The sequence below is a fragment of the Brachypodium distachyon genome, chromosome 1 (assembly GCF_000005505.3).
Source record: "Brachypodium distachyon strain Bd21 chromosome 1, Brachypodium_distachyon_v3.0, whole genome shotgun sequence".
NCBI classification, from domain to species: Eukaryota; Viridiplantae; Streptophyta; class Magnoliopsida; order Poales; family Poaceae; genus Brachypodium; species Brachypodium distachyon.
The window spans coordinates 73,218,907-73,243,569 of record NC_016131.3 but is presented as its reverse complement, the minus strand read 5'-3'; the positions used below and the strand labels follow the sequence as shown (position 1 = coordinate 73,243,569).

Sequence of the window (24,663 nt, the reverse complement as noted above, 5' to 3'; positions counted from 1 at the left end):
TTAACACGGTGCGTTAATCGGGCGTAGGCTAGTACCACATGCTAGCACTTGTTAATGGCCACATGCCCGTTTCTGTCCAGCAATAACGTGCGCAGGCGCGTTTCTACAGCTCCGAAACCATCAATCTCCAGTCTGCTCGCGTATAAATCCGTCGTCCAAATGTCCAACGCACATCCATCAGCCCATTCCCTCCGCCAGTTCAAACCCCAAAGCACGAATCAGAGAAAAAAAAAACAATGAGGACTCCCCGCGCTCTCGTCGTCCTCGCCACGGCCACCGTCGCCGCGGCGCTGGCCATCGCGTGCCGCCCGGCGCACGCCGCAGCACCCGGCCATCCGCCGACAACACGGGACACGACGACGCTCCTCTGGACGGTAGCGATCGACGAGACCTGCAAGGCGGTGCACAGCGTCGACAGGCTCGCCAACGCCGGCTTCTGCAGAGCGCACCTCGTGACGCGCCCGAACGCCCGGGCCGCGGCCGCGGGCGGCACGAGCGCGCTGGCGGAGCTCGCGGCCGCCGCTGGTGCCAGCCACGCGAGCGACGCGGCGCGCGAGATCTGGCGCGCGCTGCGGCTGCTGCGGCGGGACGGTGGGGACGAAGGCAGGGCGGCGACGGGCCCCGGCGCCGTGTGGCGGCGCGCGCTGGAGCGGTGCGGCACGCTTTACGGCGCGGTCAGGGCGCGGTACGAGGCGGCGAGGGACGCCGTGGCGGAAGGGAGGTACGGGGACGTCGCGACGGAGCTGGGCGGGGTGCCGGCGATCGCGCAGCTGTGCGAGGCCGGGTTCCTGGGCCCGGGCTCCTCGTCGCGGCCGCCGCATTGGCTTGAGGATTATGAGGTCTTCAACACCCAGTTCGCGCACCTCGCCGTGGCCATCACCAGCCTCATCAAGGACAAGGAGTGATGTGTGTATATGTGAGCGGTTTGGATTGAAGAATCAGACGATCCATCCATGAATGAATAAACGAAAACTGAATGGAAACTGGGCGTATGGGAATTCCGTTTTCTTTTTTCTTGTTTTCCTTCTGACGATGTTGGTCACCGGCGTTATCTGCACCGCTTACACCGAGAGCGGCCAAAGAAAGGTGGACGCACACCTGGCGCCCGTGCACCGATGCTCGTAGCCTAAGGCATTCCATCCCTGGCAAGCTTATTAGTACCAGTAACTGGCAAGCCCAGCCCTGCACGGCAGCCTCTGTCTGCGAGAGAGAGAGAGAGATCTGAAACCTGCAGGAGGAAAGCAAAGCTCTGCCGTATCGTAACCTCCAGCCGTAAGCCCGTGACCATGCCCTGCGACCACAAGTGCGGCTGCATCGTGCCGTGCCCAGGCGGCGCCGCTTGCAGGCAGTTCACTCGATTTGCCTTTGCTCACACGCTGTGTGCTTCTGCTGAAACCTGACGGCTTCTGTTTTATGCAGGTGCGCCGGGAAGCAGAGCAGCGGCGGCGTGCCGGTGCCGGTGAACACGGCGGCCGCTTGCCACACGATGTGCAGCTGCGGCGAGCACTGCTCCTGCAGCCCTTGCTCCTGCGGCAGGCTCGGCACCGGGGACGGCAACGGCAAGGCGGGCGGCTGCACCTGCGGCCCGACCTGCAACTGCGCGACCTGCGCCGCCTGATACACAAGCGGTCTGAAGACTGAAGCGTGTCATGTGTTTGCTTGATGTACTCCTGGCATGAATAAAGAAGAAGAGCAACTTGTTTTCTCCAATCTCTTCCTGCTTCCTTTTATGCATTTTCTCAGGGCAGATGAATGATTTGGTATCCTTCCATCCATCCAAACTGTTCCACACGGTCACACACAAAGCTTAATTACATCTCTGACTGACTGATCTCTCACTCAGAACACAAATCCGGCAAAAGCACTCTCAAAAAAGAAGAAGAAGCTCTGAAAAAACACACCCCAAAATGTACAAGTATGCTGGATCGATCGTAGTAAGTTCGCAACGCACAAACACCAAATGGCCGATCAGTCCTCGCCGACGTTGAGCAGCACGTCCCAGAGCGTCTCGTCGAGGAGCTCCCCGAGGATCTCTGCCTCCACCTCCTCGCCGACCCCGTCCACGTCCCCGCGGAACGCGCCGCCGCTCCATGGCGACGCGCCCATGTCGCGCCCGATCAGCGCGTCCACGGAGCTCATCATCGTCGTCGTCGTTGTCGGCAACGCGTCGCCGTCGTGTCTCAGCGGCAGCGGCGGCTCCACCAGCGCCTGCACGGCTCTCCAGAGCGCGTCCAGCAGCCGCTTGCCGCCTCTCCTCCTCGGCGCCGCCGCGATGTACCACTTGCTGAACGTGTACAGCGTCGTGGATCCGCGGGTGGAAGTGGCTTCTGGCAAGTGTTCGTTGACCAGGTCGAAGAGCAGGCGGCGGTCGACGACGACGTCGGGAACGGCCGGAGGTGAGGACGACGATGACGAGGAGACGACTTCGTCGAGCACCCACTTGGGGATCGGCTTCGGTTGGGAATTGGAGAAGAACATCTGGTCCGTGTTCTGGCCGCCGAACATGCCGGCGGTGACGAGGACGGCCCTGATGAAAGCCTTTACAGGGTGGTGATCCATCTCGATCTCGGCCGTGTCATCTTCGTTGGCGGCGTCATGGAGCGCTGGGCTTGTTTCTGCGACTTCTTGGGTTTGATCGTCTTCCTCCAGCCATGGAATGCCTTGTTCTGATACACGAGTTGTTTTCCTCGTTGGTCAGAAAACGTGACACTGATGAAAATACATTCAGAGATGAGCGGCTCTCTCGATTGCAATGCTACTTACCGGAAGCAGGGGAGGAGGTCGCCGGCGGCAGCGGCTTCAAGGGCGACCGGTGCTCGCCGAAGGAGGCCTCCAATGGCGAGACGGGGCTCGGGTATCCTCCCCGGACCATGTCGTCCGCCGGGCTGCTGCACCACGACGCCGGGCTCGGCGGCACCTCCGTCGAGTTCTCCTGCCATGCCATCATGCCAAAATCAGCCTCACTCACTCTGAAAATCCCAAACCCGAAGCATTCAGCAAGTGCTGTAATCGATCACGGCGGCTCACATGGAGGACGCCGGGGTGGATGAGGACGGAAGGCGCGGTGATGAGCGTGCCGATGGGCGGGAGGTCGTCGGGGAAGAAGGACGACGACGACGACTCGTCAGCGGCAGAGGAGTGGACAAGCTTCTTGCCGAAGAGCTTCCCTCTCAGCCCGAGGTTCTGCCGCAGGCTGGACACTCTCCCCTTGATGCCGCCCAATGCTTTAACAGGCCTGTCCTCCTCCTCCGACGCCGGCAGCGGCCTGCTGCCATGTCCAGCCTCGTGCTTCCGCTGCACCCGCGCTCCGGGGAACAGCACCCGGGGCTCGTCCGAGAGGAGCTTCACGAAGGTGTTGTTACTCGTCCTCGATGACACCGGCGCCGAGAAGGACCTCATCAGGTTCCTCGGCGACAACGCCGCCGCGTCCTCGTCCTCCGAGTCGTCGACCGCCGCCGAGCTAGTCCTGTAGCTGCTGTGCTGCTGCAGCCCGTGCCTCGCGTCGGAGGACTCGATCGCGCGCTTCTTCTCCTCCTTGCTCTTGATCTTCTTCTTGCCGCCGCTGCTACTCGCCGCCTCGCGTCTCGGGGGACTCGGCTTCGGCTTCGGCTTCCTCAGCGGCGGCGCTTCGTCCAAGGACGGCCGTCTCCGGTGAGGGAAGAAGAGCGGCTGCTCGGGGGTGGCGATCTCCGGAGACTCCCGAGTACTCCTCAGCACGTTCCTCAGGCGGTCCGAGAGCTGCCTCCGGGCATCTCGGCAGATGTAGTCCACCTGGCTCTGCACGTCGCTGCTGCTCCGGTAGGATCTCGTCGACTCCGACCGGACCAGCGCCGGGTGCTGGTGGTGCGCGTCCATGGCGACCACGGTGTCCCTGATCTGGCTGGCGATGCTCCTCGCGATCCGCTTCGGGTCGGCCATGTCGCCGGCCCACGCGTCGGAGGCCCTGTGGTTGCTGCCTTCGAGCTCGAGCTTGAGCCGCGTCTTGACCTCTTCCAGGAACGCCTCCATGTCGTTCTCCTTCTTCATCAGCTGCGGGGATCCCACGAGTGATAACTCTGACACGTCGTCGGCGCTCAGCTCCGGGCACGGCCGCAGGACCACGATCCTCGTCGGCGACGACCTCTGCTCCTCCTCTTCCTCGCGGTAGAACCTCGACAGAGGAAGCCTCGAAGAATAATCATCGCCCGCGCTGCTCGCCACGGAGAATGTCCGGCTCCCGGAGATCGACGCGCCGCCATCCTTGTTTCTTCTTCTCCTCCAATGCACCTCTCCATCGCCGTTGTCATTGCCCCCGGTATCTCTCCCTCTGTAACCCTGCTTCTGCTGCTGCTGGTGGTGGTACCTGTAAGGCACGATCTCTGAGCACCTCCGATCATCGTCATTGTCGTCGAGCACGACGGCGCCATGGCGGGTCTCCAGCTCCAGAGTCCTGGATTGCTCCCACACCCTGCTCGTCTGCCACGCCTCGAACTCCTTCTTGAACTTCTGCAGCTCCTCCTCTTGCGGGTGCTCCCGCGGCACCGGTTTGCTCCATCTATCATCATCACCACCACCATTGCTCCTCTTGCTCTCATCGTCGTCGTCGAAGGGGCGGATCTCGTGTTTCGTTGCCTGCCGGGCAGGAGGATTCTTGTGCTCGACGAACGATACATGCTTGGTTGAGATCATCTCGGCAGGATCTCTTCTCGTCACCGGCCTCGCGATGATCATCTCTTGCCGTCTTCGATCATCCGAGTGGGCGACGGCGATGAGCTGACCGGTGGCTGAGCTCAGCGGAGGCGAGTCCATGCCCATCAGTCTGGCGATGACACTGGGCGCTCTCTTGTGCCCTTCGTTTGGCCTCATGGATGATATGTCCTCATGGATCAGCTTCTTGACGGGAGCCGAGGAGGCTCTTGGATACTGCCTCATGTTGTTGCGAGTATACTGCAGAGAATCACAGTGGACTTGATCAGGATTAGGATCAGTGCAAGCTAGTTAGCTCTTGCAACAACACAAGTTCTTCCATGCAAACAATTCAACATGGTTCAATTCCTCTCTAGAAAATGTAGGAACTCTTTTCAGTAGATGCAAAATGAAGAAAAAAAAGGTTTACCCTTGAGAAGATGGCAATAGTGCAGAGAATAGCTAAGAGGTAAGGCAATGCATTTGTACCCAACAGTAGATGGGTAGCTAAGGTGAGGCAATGTAACTGTACGGTGTACACAAACAGTAGATGGGGGTGTACTGTTGTGACACCATCATCAATGCATGTTTTGGGCTGTCTTCTCAGGCAACAACAAGCAGGTACAAGCACACCTAGCAGCAGTACCGTTACCAAGACCATGTGTAAAGACTCTTCTGTCAACAAAGATCTACCTAGTAATCTTCTGTTTTCCTTTTCACGCAGAGAATGAATGAACTGTTTGCAAATGCCACTGGAAGAAAAAAAGACAGGCCTTTTCCTGGAAACACAAGAACTTACCAAACTGCACACTTGAGGACACAGAAGAATGCAAGGAGTTGTAGTTACTCTGGCAGAATGAGCAGTAAAGGAATTGTACAAGACTCACCGGAACATCCTCCTGGAAGACGCCGTAGCTGCGGGGCGGCGCATCCATGGCGAACTCCATGCTGTTCCTTGGAGCATCAAAACCTGCATCAAGCCCAGCAAGAATGAACACCGACGAATTAAATTCTGCAGCAATTCTCAATCGCAACATAGAAAGGCAGAGAACCCATATCATATATAGATGTCTTAATCAAACCTTTTCATTTTGAGTGTGCTACTGATGATTCAGAATTTTTCAGGTAAAAATTATGTGCAGGATCATGGGAATGAATTCAGAGTTCATCATGTATCATAGGAAGTACCTTGGCCCGGCTGCCTCTTGTGCGGCCACTTCTTGGAGGTGCTGCTGGCGGCAGGGGAGAAGTCCAGGTACTGCATCATGGTCGCAACCTCCAGGGAGATCCAGCCCAGCAGGGCTCTTCGGTGGCAAGATCAGGGACCTCGCTATCCTGTAAAAGTGGTGCAAGACACCGTGTCATATTCTCTTCTTCTTCAGAAAGCATGACACCTCAGAAATAATAACCCAGAGATTTCCTCATCAGCTTTCCGATCAATTTTTCCCTCTCTGAAACTAAAACCAATACTACAAGCGTGCAAGGGGGGAATGATTGTTTTTCGACCGATGGTTTCTGTTAACAGAAATCGGGGAGAAAGCCTTTCATCAAACAGAATTTACTGCTAGTGTCCAAGACTGAAGTCGTGCCATTCGTTGCAATCGGCCAAAGCAAAATTCAGCATGCAAGGAAGGAATCCCACAGAAGAGAAGACCCCAAAAACAAAAATCCATAATCACCACCATCATGGAGTCAGATTCATCAAAGAGGAAGCGCGTGAGGATCTTATCTAAGAAAAGGCATTAATTCCTTTGTTGGAATTCAGGATTCATTTTGGAAGCAGTGGTGGTAATCGACAATCATAGAGCACCGAGGCAGTTGTTGAGCGCATGAACATGAGCAAAAATGGTGATCCAGAGAAGCGTCAACGTGCATGATGGGGCTGGAGTCCGAGCCCAACCCCCACCACGTGCACCCAGATCACACGGCAACCTGGCGCATTTTCTCCAAGAACAACAACAAGAAAAGGAACCAAACGCAAACGATTGGAAAACAAGATCGATCGAGGAACTAACCGATAATCAGCAGCACGCCGCATCCAAGGACCGATCTTCGCGGCCCCTCCTCGCCGGAGCTAGCTAGCCTAGCACGCAGCTCCCGGCGAACCGCCGCTCGCCGCCTGCCGGCCCCTTTAGCTGCTGCTGCTGCTTCTGCGACGGCGGGAATGAGGGGGGCAAGAAGAAGAAGAAGAAGAAGAAGCAAGAAGAGATGCCGCGAGGCGAGTTTATGGTGGCGGCGGGTACTAGTATAGAAGTAGTTATTACAGCCCATGCATGAACAGAGCAGGAGGGAAAGCAACCGCCGGGAAAGCGAAAGCTTTTAGCCCTTCCCCCTACACACCAACCCTCTTTCCAGTTCCCCTTCCCCGTAATTATCTGTCCACCATCTTCCACCGTTCCCAGCCTCTACCTCTTGGGAGTTCTTAACAGATGCCGGGACAGATGCTCTGGCATTTTCAACACAACCGGGGAGGAAGTATTCCAGTAGTACTTCAGCTAGCTTGGTGCGCCACACGCTTTCCGTTGTGTTGCACGAGGCCGTTCCATTTGGCGCCATCTCGCCAACTAACCGCCTGCTGCGTCGTCCGTTTCCGGGGGCTGCGTCATGGGGGAATTGGATGACAGAATGAGATTTCTTGGCTTTTTCCTCCTTAAAATAGGAGAATCACCCCAGGCGCCCAAATCCGTACTGCTGCTGCTACCAGAATTGCCTTTTTCTTTTTTTGCTGCAGCTGTAATTAGTAATCTCGTTATTTATTTATTCATCAGCGCAATCACCAGGTAGCTGCTGGTACGTTTAATTTTCCCAGCCGTGCGCTCGGTTCTGCTTACCCTGTCAAACTTACTCCTCTAAAGCAAATGATACCGTATCTATCTCCCTCTGTAATCTATAATCAACATTCCCAAAAGAGACCGTGTACACGTACACGTACGCCTGCCGTCCGTGCGCCATCGTCAGCAAGGAAGATCGACCCAGACTCCAGAGGGCGAGCAAGCGGTAGCAGAGAGCAGCCTCACCATGGGTGTTTGCTGGTGGCCGGGCACCCGGCACCGGCCGCATTCAATCCAATGGGCAATGGCACCCCGCCTGTCAGACCGGCGTCGTGCACCAGCAGCGATGCACGAGAGATTTTGATCGGAATGTTGGTGACGGACGCCCGTCCCTGGCCGGGTCGAGGGAAGGGGGCAGGGCAGCTTGCTTGCACATGGCCTTGACCTGGTTAACCACTAACAGCTGCGGGTTCCCTTTTGTTTTTTGTTTAGGCCCTTGTTTATGTATGTTACTGGTGGTGATGGGGCTGGCCTGTTTGGCTTGGGTTGGGGGGTTAGTTAGCTATAGCTAGCCCGCCCAGGCACCAGCGAATGGCATTACGAAAGAGCGTGGAGATGGCATGGTCCATGGGCGCTGTATTATTGCTCTGCCTCTTGATTCTCTGCTCAACATATATTGCAGTTGCACAGACCCATGCTTCTTTTACCTTGTTGCCTCTCCACGGTTCTCATTTTCATCCATGGCAATGGCTGGCAGCTGAAGAGACATTACTCCGTGTAATAGATTTGGAGAGATTTTGGGAGCATGTTATGCATGGAGTATCTCTGATACTCGAAGAGAGCATGCACGGCTAGCCGAAGGAGAAGTTGGTTAATGTTGGAAATTCCAAGGACATCAACCAAGCATCATTCCAGTCCAGTATAATAAACGCAAAAGAGCAGAGAGTGCTTTCCAAAGTTTGGTTGGGGTGATGAAACAGGCCGTGCGTGCATGCACAGCCATCATTCCTCGTTAGTAAACTAAGCATGCAAAAGGGAGGAGAGAAGATCATATCATATCCAAGGAGTTAAATTAGTTAAACCTGTGAACCTCCTACATCAAGAGATCACATGGTGGGGTTCCCCATCGAATCAATACCACCCAGCACCCTCTCCACACTGCCTAAAGCAAAGGGCGATAAGGCAATCGTTGTGCTGTCGACCAGAAAACCCAAGATTAGTATATTCTTCAACAGCATTATCGCTAGGCCAAAACAGTATTGAGAATTTTAAGAATTCCAGACCAAGCTAGCGAGCCAACTGGAGTATTTATGAGTTTGCCAGTTGAGAATTGTTTGTTCACCTCAAATAACAAGGGGAAACTCTACACGAGGCTACGAGACGTGAAATCTTAGTTATTAAGAAGCTAGTAGGCTCAACAGACCTGTACGAATTCGGAACTCTTCGCTTCTTCTAGCTCCATCTTACTCCCTCCGTTCCTAAATACTTGTCGTGGTTTTAGTTCACTTACCTTAAGTACATAAAACGGGCGACCGCGATATCCGTTGAGAGATTGCCTTGAACTTTCTGCCTTCAAAAACACCGTCAACAAGTGTAAAGGAGCTTCCAATAGTTAAAACTCAAAAAGATCTGCCCAGATGGTCCTCGAATTCGAATCTCACTCTCCATTTGCTAAAATAAGCAAACTCAGAGCATTGGCGTTTAATGACATCTTTCTGCAGAGGCTAGAGAATTGGGTCTCGTAGGTTGTAAAGGGGAGCCATGATCAGGACAGTGCTCTTTAATTCTGTGCCCACCTCAATGAAAAGATTGTGCATCTTCGGGTGAAAATTCCTCTTGATCACTCAGATCAAGAGCCCCCACAGGAACATGCGTCATGTGAAGTTGCTGCCTGCTTCTGGGATAGCCCAGCTGCATTAGGGGGTGTCTAAGCAGTACTGGTCCAAAAACACTAGAAGAAATGCAAATGTAGGAGCAAGCACCCATCTTTCATATTCGTTCTGTCAGACCATAACTTATGCATGGGCTCTATATGCATTTTATTATGAGATTAAGAAATTAAACCTATTATGCTCTGTTTTATTTATAGGCATGATCATTGCGCATGACTGATACGGCTGAATTTTGAGATATAAAACGAGTCTACTCTTTTCTTTTGATTTTTCTGATGCTGGACTGAGATCTGCATGTGCTGCACTTCACGATCAGAAAGATATCTCAAATAAGATTTATTTTGATTGCCAACAAAATCTTCTAGCTTTGAAAAACAGGATTATACTATTTGGCCAGTCTTTTATCCAACAAATGCCTGAAAGTATCGAATGTGCCACTGCCTGCGAGACTAGAACTAAAATAGAAAAACCTCACATTATTTGCAATTCATTCAGTCATACCATTTACCATTAGTATTTGTAAACTCTATCAAGGTTAAGCAATAAGTTCTTGGGCGTGCATATGCTTTTAAATGTCCCTACAAAGTTATGTCATGTGCATTTTTTACTATCTATCTAGGTAGTTATTTCGGCTACTTGACCATCTTTCACCAACAATACACGAGTAAAAACTATAAAAAATATGATGTGAATTGTACGGTTGGGATGGCAAAACCGAGCAGGAGCTATCATTTCATGTGCCCACTATATGCAAGCAATGATGGCCTATTAGCAGAACTTGTTGTGCAGATCAAGCGACACATGTAGCAGAGGTCCCTATGCCTAGAAATGTGAATACATAATACATCATTGAAGAACCACTGGAAACTCATGAAAAATGAATACGGAGTAGTATATTTCTTATATGTTCAGATTTATTCCCTCCGCTTCTTTTTACTTGTACATGTAGCCCTTGCAAGTTTACTCAAAATACTTGTACATTTGGATTCCCAAAGCCCAATTAATCATTCTACTCTTACTTTTCCTAGGCAAACAGTCTTAATGCTACCATCCTATTGGATGAGGGGAGGTGGAGCTGAGAAGAGATTGGAGGAAGATTGAATAAATTGTGCAATTAATTGCAAGGGAATACGAAGAGGAAGGCCAACATGCACTTTGTCCTCCTAGCCTATTTTGTCAGTAAAGACTGCATGTGCAAGTAAAAAAGAAACGGAGGGAGTACATGAAGAACACTTGCCCACTATCTATCCATGGTCGGCGGACTTATTAAAGATAAATCAGCCATTCAATCAGGTACACCACTTGAAGGCACAACCAGAGTCTCTGTTACAAGCTGTATTGGTTTATGGGCCAATTATTAAAGTAAATTTTCCAATTTTCAACTCCTGCTAAATGGAAATCCAAGGCGTAGCTTGATTATCTAAGTTTGAACTTCGACTGACAATTTTTTGTAAACTATTTTTGTTAATAGTTAGTGCTTTTGTACAAATTAAATGGTATCAATTTTAAGTAATATAACAGATGTTATGAATTAATTGTTGGTCAAAGGTTGAACTTGGATAGTCACACTACACCACAGATGTGCAAACGGAGGAACACCTCTTTTGCTCATAAGAGAAACGTAGTTTTCTGCATTACATGCGATAAGCGACAATTAAGGGGCAGCACATCACCTCTTTTGTACCAATCTGCTCAACTGATCATAGATACCCTCTCTCATGGTATCCCTATTACCAGTATTTAAGGTGAAAACAACTGCGCCAGGATGATTCCTCAACCTCGCCACTGCATTTAGTGACAATTCAACAAGTAAAATTTATGAGAAGTTTAACTCAAGTGCATTTAAAGAAGACCGTGGAATAGTTAAAAATCTTGCTCCAGCTGGAGATATTCACTAATTTCTTGGATGTAAAACATAGCATACTTGGACACAGTGTGACTATGGCTGAACTGGGTATTATACCGAATTTGCAACAGAATTTGCACATATTTTCATATTAGTGCTGAAGTGGGTTAAAAGGCAATTGATATATAGAATATCACGTACAGTTTAGTAAACAATAACATCTTCAAGCTACGAATTAGGAAAAGTTGGTACCTCCAGGAATGTCACGGCCATATCTTGGTATTGGTATGGTGGCCAGCACTGGGATGTTGGACTCAATAACTCTCACCACAGCAGGGAAAAAGGCTGAACTGAACAACTCCATTTTACCCACTTCATCAACGATATAGAGATCTGTGTCCTCTTTGACCTGATGAATAAATAAGAAATATAAAGCCTCGATCCAGATAGTAAATGGTTATCTGACAGGCTGGTCTGGATCCTGAGTTCATGACACACAACAAACGTTCACATATCCGTCATATATGAACAAACTAGCAACACACATCCCTCTTTTGAAGCCCAGCATTTGGAAAATGGTCCTCGAGATAAGATCCGGAACTGCTTACCTGCAACTCGGGCAATGCTAGCGATTCCAGAGATGCTACATCTACTTTGTACTTTCCAACAGTAGGCCATCTAACAGATTCAGGGCTGCAAGATACCGCAGATATAGATGGTTATTAGATGACTAGGATAAAATAGTTCAAGGAACATAGATAAACATTGGATCCACAATTGGCGCAAAGATGCAAAAGTAGGTGAAGTAATAACTAATTGGTACTTCTGAATGGCAGAAGTGCATCAGAATGCGAAGGGACGACATTTTCCAGATGCTTCAAACTACTGACAGTGACATCAACAGTCTCACAGATATGGAGTTTTGAAATCAGAAGTGTGTCAACAAATCTGAGAGAGCCTTAAAAAAACAAATACAGGGTATAGACAAGTGGCACAAATAAGCTCGATATAGGTGTGAAGGGGCATTTTCCATCTGTAAGATTTTTATCAAACGTGAACAGGTACTACTATCTGTCAAGAAAAGGGCAAAATAGACCGGTTAAGAAAGTTGTGAGTGTGCCATCACTTGGAAAGACGGACTCCATGTAACATCGGCCATGCATTTTGACAATATCTGCAGGAGAACTGTCCGAACTAGATGCACTTTACAAATATGTAAGATAGCTATAATCGTACAGATTTTAATCAGGGAATTCAAATCAAGCATATTAGCAAGCTGAACCGGACCTCGAAATCCTGGAGGAGGCGAGCCGCCCGCTTCGCCCATCGGGCGTGACGACCTCGAACCCGACCCTCTCCCCCCTCTCCCTCACCTCCCCTGCAAACGGATAACACAAACAACCAGTAAAACTTGTGAGTGCGAACTGCAAAACGAAGCAGGGTTCGTCAGAGTGAGTTGTCCCTTTGCTAGAGAAAAAAAAAACAGTGCCCGTAGTTCAGAGTTGGAAGGGAACAGTACGGGTAGAGAAACCGCGAATGGTGAGTTCCGGGTGAGACGCCCTGAGCGTTTCCATCACCCGCATGACCAGCGTCGTCTTCCCCACGCCCTGCAAGCAGCAGCGGCCCGTTGAAGCGGTTGTCGATGAGGGGAGGGGAGGGTTTGCGCGGGGTTTGAGGGAGTTGGCCAGTTGGGGGATTATGAATTACCGGTGCGCCAGTGACGAGGAGGCACCTCGACGGCGAGGCGGCCATCGGGGCGGGTAGGCGACGGCGGGCGGCGCGGCTGGTCCGTGGTGCCGTGCGGAGTGTCTTGTGTGTCCGACACGGCAGACAACGACGCAGCCTCGCCGAGCAACAGCCGGAGATCCAATGCTTTCCCGTCATGGGCTTAATTTACAAGGGCATCCTGGCCCGATAAATTGATCAACGTACTATCTGCCGCCGGCCCAGTACACGCGCATATGCGGCTCTTTTCTTTTTTTTCCGAAAAGTTCAATTTTCACCCCCAAACGTGGCTGTCGAACCCCCTCAACTTGATTTTGGTCTGATTTGAACCCCTAAATCCCAAAAATCAGATAAATCACCCCTCTAAGCGGTATTACACGGATTTGATGCGATTTAGGAGCTGACTAGGATCATTTGACGTTTTTTTTACTCGCTAACGTGGCATGGTCATTAAAAATAAAGCGACCCTCTCTTATTTTTTCTTCTCGATTAAATTCCCTCTCCCATTCCCCATTTGCAAACCCTAGAACTCTAGAAATCGATGGCGCATAGCTCCGGGAGCTCGTCGGTGACCCCACAGGCTGTTGGGGTTCATGCGGGCCGCTTCGAATCGCTATCGCCAGGTCCTGTGTCGTCGTCTCCATCGGCAATCCCGTACCGCGAGAGACCAATGGAGTATGAGCCAGCCATTTCTTTGTTTCTGTGGGAAGAAAACTCCAAGATGGATATCGTGGGGCCTGAAGAACCTAGGAAGGAGATACCACACGTGCGCTGCTCGCCGAGTAAATCGCTGGAATGATTAAGAAGATTGAACCGCAGGAGATTCAGATGAAGAGCCTGAAGCCAGCTGCCGTTTCTGAAGTGTGCGTGTGTGTTTTTAGTGTGTCCTATGCTTGTTTGTGCCTTTGTGGCAGGTAAGAAAATGGTGAAGGTATGTATGAATGTAATGGCTGGAGCATGTTTGTTCAATGGAGTAAAATCGCATTTTTAGTTTTGCACCACACAAATGGATACGTAAGTCGAAATAGTCCAGATGGTCGTAATCTGGACGTAAAAATTATCTTTGTCAGCTTACAGCTCGCAAAATGTGCATAAATTCACTGCGATAAAAAATCTTAAAACAACCACTACTCATATCTAACTCGGTTCAGAGGTGGATGAACTGCCCTGCCATGACCATCTCCCGAAACTCTACGAATCGTAAGAACCCTAGACGACATGACGGCAATAGACCAAGGAAATAGATCGGGAGTACGTACCTCCATCCATCGCACAACTCCGATTAGTCCACCTACTTCCTGATCATCCGTGGCAACTTCGAGTTCGTCAACGACATGGATAGGAGCGGAAGTCAGATGGGGAGGCAAAACGGTGGAGACGAAGGGTCTTTGATTTTTCCTTGCGTTTAACGTCAAATACCAACCACAGTGCCACGTCAGCGAGTCAAGAAAATGTCAAATGATCCTAATCAGCTCCTAAACTGCCTCAAATCTGTCTAATACCACTTAGAGGGGTGATTTATCTGGGTTTTTTGGATTTGGGGGTTTAAATCAGACCAAAATCAAGTTGAGGGGGTATGTAGCTGTCAAGCCACATTTGGGGGTGAAAATTGAACTTTTCTTGTTTTTCGAGGAAGAAGGCTTTTGTGGACGATTGCCCCGAACTCATCAAAAGAGAGAATGCTCTATCCTCTCAAAAAAAAGAGAGATAATGCTCTAAGAAATACTACTACAGTTGAAATGTCGGAACTTCGTATCAGTTGTGTGCAAGAATTATACAAATCCATGTCATTTATTTCAGGGCGAAGTGAGTAGTAGAAAAACAATCCTTCTTATGTTTTTCAAATAGGACATTACCCTAAAAAGTCCAAAAGGCAAAAAGTCAAACAAACAGTAAATACAGCTATCCACCTGGTTTTAGACATCTTGCATAGTCTTTAATTGCACTATTAGTTAGTATCAATTTATGTTTGACTTTGGTAAAGGATACATCATCGCACTAATCGTCCAATGACACACTTATATTAGATACTCTCTCCATTTCACAGAACAACTCGTATAAGTTTGGTCCCTCCAAGCTCAAAGTTCTTGTTTTTGCCCCCTCTACCCCTAAATCATACCTCCATCCCTAACTATGATGTTGTGCATTGCTACCCTCTGAAGAATCAAGGAGCCTCATAAAAGAGTTGTGGGTCCTACTGTTGTGCACCATATGGCACACGTGTCCAATGCATAGGAGAGCCCAGCTTATACACCGTGTCTTGTTTGAGTGCACTGTTGGAATGTCGGAACTTTGTATCAGTTGTGTGCAAGACGGCAATGCCCTGCTGACAAGCAGACCCACAAGCTCTCGTGCCACAAATAGAAAACACCCTATTCCGAGGACCCATCAATCAACCCACTCACAACACACACAAGTTCTTCGCCCCATCTCCACCCTTACCAAACGCGCCCGAGGCTTGCTGATAACTCAAGCAACTCAATATTCTCTTGCGTAGATGTGGGCCCAACGCTACCCGAAATCCAGGCGTGAAGGGTATAGAGGAGGCATCACAGCTACAGAAAACCACGAATAACTTCACAACTGCGGAGAAAAAACATTAAAAAAACTCCTAACCAAGAATGAACTTAAAAGAAACACCTTGAGGTGGCTACAAAAAGCCAAGTCTTTAAAACCCGGATAGTTCCTGGAACTATTACACATCTGTCAACATAACACCGTGTCATATTGTACTGCAATGAATTAGTGAGCGTAGTAAAGAAGTAGCGGATTATAGCCTCATTTGCAGGTCGACTATGAGCTTTAAGTATGCGCTCCATATGTGTGCGAAGCAGCTGAGTCCATCCAGGGTGACGAATCGTCAGAATTTTCTTACAGATTATTACACATGTACCTGTGCGACACAATATCTTGTATCCTAATACAAGTCCTAGAAAATCTCCTATTGGGTTTCAAAACACCATTTCACAGAATTGTATCAGTTGACACAAAGTCACAAAGCAATGTTCATTCATTTCGATTAACCTTTTCAAAACGTGTACGCATGACACCCGATAGAAACAGAGAAAAATTGCGGGAAAACATGACAAAAAAAAAGGCCACATCAGGCCCCTACTGACAAGCGGGCCCACGCGCTCTCCTGCTCCGACTAGAAAACAAACCCACCCAGGAGAGACCCACCAATCAGGTCCGCCCACGACAGAGACGCGCTCCCCGGCCCCACCGGCCACCAAACGCGCCTGAGGCCGGCCGATCACAAACCGGTAGCTCAACCCACTGGGTGCTCCCTCTCTTACATGTGGGCCTCCCAGCGCTCCTGGCCCCGCGTGTCAGGGTTAAGAGGAGGAGCCCCGTAGCAACCGAAAGAGCCCCCCTCCGGGAGAAAAATACCAAACGCACGCAACGCCACACGCACCCCGACCCGTTCGTCCCCAGGCCGGAAATCCCACCTCCCCTTCCTCCTCGCCCCGCCCCGTCTCGCCGCCGCAGCCGCCGGCGTCGCGGCCGCTGCTGATGGCGAAGACACGGAAGCCCCCGCCCCCTCCTCCTCCTCCCCCGCCCCCGGCGCCCGCGGAAACCGCGTCCCCGCAGCGGAAGCGCAAGAAGAAGGGCCGCCCGTCCCTCCTCGACCTCCAGCGCCGCAGCCTGCGCCTCCAGGCGCAAAACCCCGAGGCCTCGTCCTCCCCGCCCCGCCGCGACCCCAACCCCTCGGACGACGAGGAGGACTTGGGGGCTGGGAGCGGGCGGCGGCGGCAGAAGCGGCTCAAGAGCGTCCTCTCCGGCGCCGGCGAGGTGGGGGTTCCTCCTGGTCCTTCCTTGCGCCAGAATTTTGGAAATTCCCCGAGGTTTTGCGGGCTCCCGGACGGGGTTTTGGCTGCGGGACACGCGGCGATGCGGAGCTGCAGTGGTTGGATCTGCGGGTTTGGGATTTTTTTTTTCTCGGGGGCCCTGCCCTTTGTGGCCGCACGGCTCGCGGCGAGGGGGAATCTGGCGGGAGAGGGGAGATCAGTGTGCGGCTGCTGGAGTGAGTGGCTGTTGAGGATTTTTAGCTTCTCGGAGAGCGCTGCTGCTTTTTTGGGCGGGCTTGGATTTTTTTTTTTGTTGTCTTGTTTCCTCTGGGAGTCTGGGTCTAGGGATCTTGACCTCGTCAGCGCTTTAATCCTTTCCTTTGAAGGGAACAGTATGCGGATCTGACAAGTTTTTGACGGATTTGACTGCTTTCCCCTCCTCTTACCCACGGGTTTGCGAGCGCTGCCTGGGCGGCAAAAAGGGAGTAAAAGTCGTCGCCTGTAATGCGTACAGAAAGATTTTTGCTGCAACTCTCACTCGTTCGTGCAAGAATTGACGCTTTTAAGTCGCCATGTTCACGCAAAGGTTGCGATTTCATGGCGAACGCAAGGTCTAACTGCTGTTTGTTTGCTGCTGCTGCAGGAGGAGGAAGCGGTGGAGGAGAAGAAGGATGTAGCGAAAGCGACGGGGAAAGGTGAGGTCTTGGAGGGAAGCAAGCATCTGCGTTGAGGTGGTTAAAGGATTTGAATTTTTCTCTGGGCTAACGTTGTTCGCCTCGCGCTGCTGCTTGTGGGAGCAGGGGTCGCTGCGTCGGATGGCGGGCCCACGGGGACGCCCCTCCCGGACAAAAAGTTGCTTCTCTTCATCCTCGACAGGCTCCAGAAGTGAGTGCCCTGGCCCCATCATCCTCTTGTAGTTCTCCTCCAATGAGAGCCTCTGGTTTCTTCAGCTATGTGTGCGTGTGTGTTTCTCACTGCCTTCCAATACTCTACTCCCAGGAAGGATACTTATGGAGTTTACTCGGAACCCGTTGACCCAGAGGAGGTGAGCAATTTAGCTCTAGTCCTGCTCTTCTCATATGTTGGACTGCTGATGCTGATACTGGCGTGCTGTGCTTGTTGTGTGTGGCTGCAGCTTCCGGATTACCATGAGCTTATCGAACAACCTATGGACTTCGCAACCATCCGTGAAAAGCTGTTGAATGACTCGTATACCACCCTGGAGCAGTTCGAGGTATGCTGCCTGTTTCTTCTTCTGTTACTGGCTCTATGTCTGATTTTTGTGTTACTAGCTGTATTTTGATTAACTAGTAAAACGTATGTTAGCTGTTCCATGCTGCCTTATTTTCTGGACCACTTCATAGGTCAAAGTTTTGTTTTGCTTGCCGCGTCGCGGCCTTCTCCTTTAATGCATGATATACCCGCCGAGGTATATTCTAGAAAAAAAAGTGTTGTTTTGCTGTTCTTTTGTACAATTAAAGCATGGAGCCTAGCTTTGTTGTCATTGTCTGTTCTTTGCATATAGTGTAAAGTGTACAAACAACCTCAAGGCCTACTGGTTTTCTTTTCTTGTGCTTTCTGCATTTTGGGTGCAACTAAGAATTTATTGTGTAAACTAAGGTTGCAATATATTCACATTAGACGAGGTTGTCATCTGCATGTTGCTTTTGCATACATCGTTATTCCTGTCTGCGCTCAAAATGGGGAATTTTTTATATGAGTAACGTCCTCGCAGAGAAATGCTCTTAGAATTGGCATTTAGAGATTTCCTACGAGCTATTTACTGCTGTATTGTACCATAATCTGTTACAGGTAGAAAATCCAGTGTGCTTATTCAAGATTTCCAAATGTTTTACACTTGTACTGATTAAATAAGCTCGTACATACGCTTTCAAGTTTCAATTGATACACTGGTAAATTGTATATGATCAATCTGTCAACATAGGCAGAAGAAGGGATTACCTGTTGTGGTAACATAGGCTGGATCATTAGATGCTGAAATTTACTTCGGACTTCTATCCAGATTTGTGCAACAAATATTCCCAAAACTGATGATTATGCCTAATCAAGTTGACTGCTTTACTATAAAATCTCATATCTCAAAAACTTCTATAATACAACTTGACACTGTACTTCTTGCATACATTAATTCTATCTGTTCCTGAGATGAAAAGCCAGTTTTTCTTGCTTTCAGGTGATATGAACATTTCTGTTGAACTAAACTCTAGGTCATGCTGTTGTTAGGCTTGAGGTGACTTTGCTGTTTAGTCTACATACTGCATCAGATCCAAGAATCTGGGCATGCTGTAGATATTTTCTTTTCTACAGTGTTTTTCTTCTTTCCATTTTTAGGTTGAACCTTGTATATATTTTGTAACTTGTATGGGAGATTAAAGCATGCTGCAAATCATAATGTGCTAATACATCTTCTCTTGATGTCTATGTTTTTGTCTCTTCAGAATGATGTATTTCTACTTACGTCAAATGCCATGTCCTACAATTCAGATGACACGGTATACTATCGCCAGGTACAATCTAATCCATCTTGAACATGTACCATTATCTGGTCACGTATTTTACTTTGTAATTCTGTGGTTATGCATATGTGGGACACGTTCAGTTGGTTTCCGAAACAAGCCTCCCATTTTTCTGGTCACCTCCAAGAGTTCGGCCTTTATATGGAGTGTTGCCAAATTTTGTGACGACCAAGGCTCTTTGGTCACATCCTAGCATTTTTGTGCTAATCCTTGGCAACGAAACCTTTTGGTTGTTTGGGACCTCGGCTAGCCCAATTTAGTCAGGGCTGGCTGGGCACAAACGAAACATGAGTCCTGCAAATTTCTAATGCTTGGTGCAGTTCCCTGGGAACTGCCGTGTGGTGTGAGCTTGACCTTCTGCTGTTAATTTCTATACAAACAGGATACCCTGTTTCTCCAAAAGGACATTTTAATATGTAAAAAGATACTGTACATATCGACACAAAAGAAACTGATACACTATTTTGTTTGGCATTTTAAGTTGCACATAGTAGTCTTAGCTACTTACCTAAAATGTTCACATCTCCGCAGGCACGGTCTATTGAAGCTCTTGCCAAAAAGGATTTTGAGAATTTAAGACAAGCTAGTGATAGTGAAGAAGAACAACCCAAGATAGCACCTAGAAGAGGCAGGCCACCAAAAAATGCAAAGAGAACTGTTGAGAAGACTGAGAGGGATGTTTCACCAGATTTATCCAATCCAAAAGCAAACAAATCTGCAGATAACACTGAAACAAGGAAAAGACCGGCTGGAGACAGAACTCGGAATACAAATATCTCCATGAGAGATTCACCCATTCTTCACCACAGCATACTCGGTTCTTGTAGTGGTAAAAGAACAGATAAAACTGGTGTTTGCTCAGGTTTGTTTTTCTTAGTGCTAATTTATCACGTGAAAAGTGCAGTACTGTACTTATGGAGCATAAACATGGCCTCTGCTGCTTTTATCATGTAGGGCCTTCGAAGTATGGAAAGAAGATTACCTATTTAGACGATGATCGTCGGAGTACATATGATCAGCAATACTCACATCACAGTCCTCTGTTTTCTGCCCTTGATTGTGAGAGGAAACTACTAGTTCCAGTAAGCACATTTTGATCAAATTAGATTGAATTCTTGACTTATAACTTACAAGCCTTGCCAACTTAGCTATAGGTGAATATTTGCAGCTACTATCTGACATTTGTTTCATATATCTAATTAGAATAAAAATGACTACTTGCTACTTTTTTGTGTGTGTGACTGAATTCCTTTCATAATGGAAACAGATAGGGGTTCAACAGCAACATGCATATGCTAGGAGCTTGGCACGATTCGCTGCAAAACTTGGTCCGGTTGGCTGGGATATAGCAGCAAAGGGTATCAGACGGGTATTGCCTGAGGAAAAGTTTGGCCCAGGATGGGTTGGAGATGGTGAGCCACTTCAAAACTCCCAGTGGGCTCGTGTTCCCGTATTTACTGATCCGTCCGCTGAGTCCAGTATTCCAACACACAGTATGACATCCAGAAGCGATGATCTCCATCGAAATTCTGAGCTGTCTTCGAATGGGGATGTCACTGGTGAAGAACATCCAACTAGAAACAAGCCAGTGGCATCCACATCCACAGGCTTTGACAAGAACTCTGCATTGGCCAGCAAACCACCCAAATATGTAAACGGAGTTAGCATGTCATGCGATGGTGTGGCTAATACTGGACCGACACCTCCATTGCAGCAGCACGGCCATAGTCAAGAAACCTCCAACATCAATGGAATCACTGCTGTGCCACACACCATTGGCCAGTACACTGGACAAGGGTTATTCGGGCCAGGCATGCAGATGACGCATGCTCAAGTGCTTGGGATGTTTTCTGGAGTCAATGGCAGGGCCAACGGCTATCTCCATGGGCACCCACTGGCCGCTGAGAGTGTTAAAACAGCACAGAATGGAGTTATTGGAAAGATAACCGCCAACCCCTCTCAAGATGCAGGTCATGATCAGAAGGGTGCATCTCCACAAAACGATAATAGTTCCGCATCTCCAAGCTTAAATAATGCTGGCGTCCAGCCATCAGGTTCCCCTCCTAGGGGGAAGGTAGTGAATCCGAAACATCCGGACTTGGCTTTACAGCTGTGAGCCACATAATAGCAGTCAATTGACATAGTTCACCTTAGTGTATCATCCGGATGGAACGAGATGTATGAGGATATCCTGCTGCTTCTCCCGGGCAAATACTCCTGCTTCCGATCCACTGACAGACGACATATATCTGTAGTACATCGAGCTGTACTGTCCAGGAGCTTCGAAGGATAAACACCATATGGGAGGAGAATAAAATGAAGGCCAAACGAGGCCTCTGAGATGACAAGGTTTGCGGGAAGCGAAATAACGTGGGCTATTATTTGATCATTTGACCAGACCCCCCAGTGAAGTGTTGTAAAAGGGTAGTGTAGTAGTCTGTACAGATTCTAATCCTATTGGAGAGATGATGATAATGTCCTGGGTGCGGCAGCCAATGTGTAACATTATAGTAGTAGACAAGTAAGCATCCATACAGGCAGGGTAAAAGGGCGAAAAGTGAATAGTTGTTGTGCCGTTTCCTGCGAGAGGAAGGATGGAAGGAAGGAAGGATCCGGGGATAATGCTGGATTGCCATGGCTGGGGATTTGATTCCCCAGCTGAGTTGAGTTGAGTTAGTTGAGCTGAGCCTTGGTGAAGCAGCAGCAGCAGCAGCAGCCATCAGTCGAAGGCTTTTGCTCTGGTCTGAGGCTCCTGAGAATGGAAATGCGTGATCGATCCTGTTCTAGTAGCAAATCTCCTGACATGAATGGATAATATGCTTGTGCTGACATATCATTTGCTGATGTCGTCCATGCTATTGGAAATCTTGGTACTATGTCATCTTCTTTCCTGTTTGTTGTCACAGCACAAAGCCATGTGGTAGTACTACTATGCACGTAAGTGTTTGGGTGCTGCCATCTGCAGAAAGCCCTGGAGCATCTTTGCCACGGCCTTCCTCCAGAACCACGGAGGGAGACCGGGCGTCCTGAAAATTGAAATCAGCGATTTCCAGGAATCTGGATTCCCATGCCATGAAGGCCGCTTTGGTACAGCATCTTGCCGTGTGCCCCCGTTGATTGCGAGCAATGAAGGCCCGGTCGCGCGGGGCCTTGCCACGACCCGTATCTTACAGTTCGTTTGGCACCCATCATTTGAGCATAGAATTGTAAAATTCATTTTGAATTTCAAAAAACAACTTGTTTGGTTGGCACAGAATTAGGCACAGGAATTCAATCTTAAATTACATGGAATCACACTATAACTAATCTCAATTTCTCTCTAAAAGCTACCATTTTTCTAGAATTGTCTCTCACTCTTCAATTTCATGTGGTAGACAAACATGATTTTTCAATCCGGAATTCAAATTCAACCAAATGAAATCCTATCAAAAATTGGATTCTTGGTTGACAAACGATCTGTTAACTTTTGTCCCTGTTCCGGGTCGTACTCTTGCTGGGCTGCACTGCCGTTATTTCCCTTGTGGTTTCCCGTGAAACGAGGTTTGGGAGGTTTGGGTTTTGCATACGCTGCCCGTCTGCGTGTGTCTCCTCGTGACGTCCTCCGCGCTGCTTTTCTTCTCTCCAGAACCAGAAATGCAGATTCTAGACCAATTTTCCATCTTCTTCTTTGGCCGGGAGCTGCCTACTGTATTTTTCAGTAGCTAGCTGTTTTTCTTTTAATTTTGTCTTTCCGTTAGCCGCCGGATTTTTGAAACGATGTGATCCTGATCCAACGGCCAGGATTGTACGTCTTCCTTGTCTCCTCTGCCTCTTCCTTGTCTCCTCTGCCTCGGCTCGCATTTCGCCTTGTCTCGTCTTGCCTCCTCCGGCTCGCGTCAAACATTGCTGCCCTTAGTCACGGAGGATAATGGAGGGGGCAGAGGAACTTTTTAGTGAGAACGCAAAAATAAAATCGAATGTCGACAAATTGGAAAAATAGTCACTGCAGCTCAACCTCTGGCTCGAGTCAAATTTAGCTTGCTCATTTTTCAATACGAGCTTAACCGATGAGTTTAGTCTATCTCGCTCAAACTCGACTCAATTGCAACCCTAGTCGCACATGGGGGACGCGTCAAGTTAACTCACTAGTTCACCATGATCAGGGATTATGTTGACTGGAACAGAATAAAACATGGCTTGGAATCTAAGTTACTCCGTAATTAAAATCTCGCAGATTACGCCGAAATGCCAGCATTAGTGGAGTGGTTCACAAGGAAGCTATAGCTCTAACCTTTTTGTCGGATCCCATGATAAGATCACACATACTCTATAGCTCGTAGGATTCGTGATAATAGCACAGCTGCTGAATTTCCTACTTGGAACCTATCTAGCTAGGCAATCACTCATCGTGCAACACGGGTGGCGGCTGATGTGATGGAGTAACTGAACTGTGACCGGTGCCGGGCAAACAAAATGAGCTCACATGCATTGAGAATTGATGCCATTCATCACCACTGCACAGTCTACAGTACTACACTACCACTAGGTGTCCACTCCCTATCTGCTTCTCCTTAATGATAGTGGTTTGATCTACTTTGCGTGTAGTAGATGTGATTAGTGATGCAAGCTGTCCCGTCCGATTCTAAGCCAATTTCTAAATACTACTCACTCCGTTCCATAATTCTTGTCTTAAATTTGTCTAAAAATGGATTTATCTATTCTAAAAAATGTCTAGATACATGTAAGATTTCGACAAGAATTATGAAACGGAAGAAGTAGTAAGTTATATTTTTGGATGAGTAAGCCCCTGATACCCTAAAAGTGGGACATAAATGAGATCCCGTTTGCATCTTTACATGTGATTTCATTCTACTACTACTGGTACAAGATGATGTGCGTCGAAATGGTGTGTTTCTAACCCAAATGCACAGCTCACAGCGATTCAAGGGTACCGTAGAAGATCTCGACAATTAACCTAGCCTTTTAGCGGCTGACAACACGGCCCCACACCAAACACACGATACTGCTGCGCCATTCACAAAGAGGGTGTGAGTGTGACCAATGACCAGTGGCAACTGGTCCCAAGTGACTACATGCAGTCAGTTGTTGGTAAGTTTCCCCAAACTCAAAGGCACTTGTCACTCAAGTTGCCCTATATTCTACGCTCCATATGACCATGACGCATTCCCCTGCCCTGCCCTGCCCATGCCGGAGCTATAGGTGTAATCTATTCCCGTTTCTCTGCAAGAAACCCAAATGATGTGCCCATGTCTGCAATCATCGTATCATCTGCATCATATGTGTCCACTGACTTGTTACTGTCAGAATTAGCTCAGCAGGGAGGCAGGGAGACAAGTAACTTGATTCAAGGGCCCCAAGCTCTGCTCTGTTTCTTGATTTTTAGATTAGAGCTTGGATGCTAATTAATGGCATGTTTGTACCATGTTGGCAGGTTCAATA

General features: G+C 48.9%; 4 protein-coding genes across 4 annotated transcripts; 2 read left to right on the top strand and 2 right to left on the bottom strand.

The window, feature by feature from the left end:
• The first annotated feature begins 683 nt into the window (after positions 1–683).
• Positions 684–1,827, top strand: LOC104581889 (EC protein I/II). Its single transcript, XM_010230953.3, has 2 exons — positions 684–1,345; positions 1,420–1,827. The coding sequence occupies exons 1-2, from the start codon at positions 1,287–1,289 to the stop codon at positions 1,616–1,618; spliced, it is 258 nt and encodes an 85-aa protein (XP_010229255.1). The 5' UTR covers positions 684–1,286; the 3' UTR covers positions 1,619–1,827.
• On the bottom strand, positions 1,701–7,172 carry LOC104581888. The gene is made up of 6 exons (XM_010230951.3): positions 6,681–7,172; positions 5,854–6,000; positions 5,553–5,635; positions 3,028–4,926; positions 2,764–2,932; positions 1,701–2,666 (listed from the first exon to the last, which is right to left on the bottom strand). Exons 2-6 carry the CDS (start codon positions 5,930–5,932, stop codon positions 1,969–1,971), a joined length of 2,928 nt encoding a protein of 975 aa, XP_010229253.1. The 5' UTR covers positions 5,933–6,000; positions 6,681–7,172; the 3' UTR covers positions 1,701–1,968.
• Positions 7,173–10,838: 3,666 nt separating this feature from the next.
• On the bottom strand, positions 10,839–13,039 carry LOC100831212 (nucleoside-triphosphatase THEP1). The gene is made up of 6 exons (XM_014897517.2): positions 12,882–13,039; positions 12,694–12,781; positions 12,462–12,552; positions 11,783–11,867; positions 11,427–11,583; positions 10,839–11,113 (listed from the first exon to the last, which is right to left on the bottom strand). Exons 1-6 carry the CDS (start codon positions 12,924–12,926, stop codon positions 10,998–11,000), a joined length of 582 nt encoding a protein of 193 aa, XP_014753003.1. The 5' UTR covers positions 12,927–13,039; the 3' UTR covers positions 10,839–10,997.
• Positions 13,040–16,309: 3,270 nt separating this feature from the next.
• LOC100830901 (bromodomain-containing protein DDB_G0270170) lies at positions 16,310–22,160 on the top strand. Its single transcript, XM_014897570.2, has 9 exons — positions 16,310–16,691; positions 17,331–17,382; positions 17,488–17,572; positions 17,687–17,732; positions 17,823–17,921; positions 19,147–19,215; positions 19,756–20,086; positions 20,179–20,306; positions 20,492–22,160. The coding sequence occupies exons 1-9, from the start codon at positions 16,413–16,415 to the stop codon at positions 21,338–21,340; spliced, it is 1,938 nt and encodes a 645-aa protein (XP_014753056.1). The 5' UTR covers positions 16,310–16,412; the 3' UTR covers positions 21,341–22,160.
• The last annotated feature ends 2,503 nt before the right edge of the window (positions 22,161–24,663 follow it).

Coding starts and splice junctions, on each gene's coding strand:
- LOC104581889 (XM_010230953.3), top strand. CDS start 1,287: ATGCCCTGCGACCACAAGTGCGGCTGCATCGTGCCGTGCCCAGGCGGC. Junction 1,346..1,419: donor CCAGGCGGCGCCGCTTGCAG/GCAGTTCACTCG, acceptor TGTTTTATGCAG/GTGCGCCGGGAAGCAGAGCA.
- LOC104581888 (XM_010230951.3), bottom strand. CDS start 5,932: ATGATGCAGTACCTGGACTTCTCCCCTGCCGCCAGCAGCACCTCCAAG. Junction 4,927..5,552: donor TCTTCCAGGAGGATGTTCCG/GTGAGTCTTGTA, acceptor GATTCTCTGCAG/TATACTCGCAACAACATGAG. Junction 2,667..2,763: donor GACCTCCTCCCCTGCTTCCG/GTAAGTAGCATT, acceptor CTCGTGTATCAG/AACAAGGCATTCCATGGCTG.
- LOC100831212 (XM_014897517.2), bottom strand. CDS start 12,926: ATGGCCGCCTCGCCGTCGAGGTGCCTCCTCGTCACTGGCGCACCG. Junction 12,553..12,693: donor CATTCGCGGTTTCTCTACCC/GTACTGTTCCCT, acceptor ATCCGTTTGCAG/GGGAGGTGAGGGAGAGGGGG. Junction 11,114..11,426: donor TGGCCGTGACATTCCTGGAG/GTACCAACTTTT, acceptor CACTAAATGCAG/TGGCGAGGTTGAGGAATCAT.
- LOC100830901 (XM_014897570.2), top strand. CDS start 16,413: ATGGCGAAGACACGGAAGCCCCCGCCCCCTCCTCCTCCTCCCCCGCCC. Junction 17,383..17,487: donor AGCGAAAGCGACGGGGAAAG/GTGAGGTCTTGG, acceptor TTGTGGGAGCAG/GGGTCGCTGCGTCGGATGGC. Junction 20,307..20,491: donor AGAGGAAACTACTAGTTCCA/GTAAGCACATTT, acceptor TAATGGAAACAG/ATAGGGGTTCAACAGCAACA.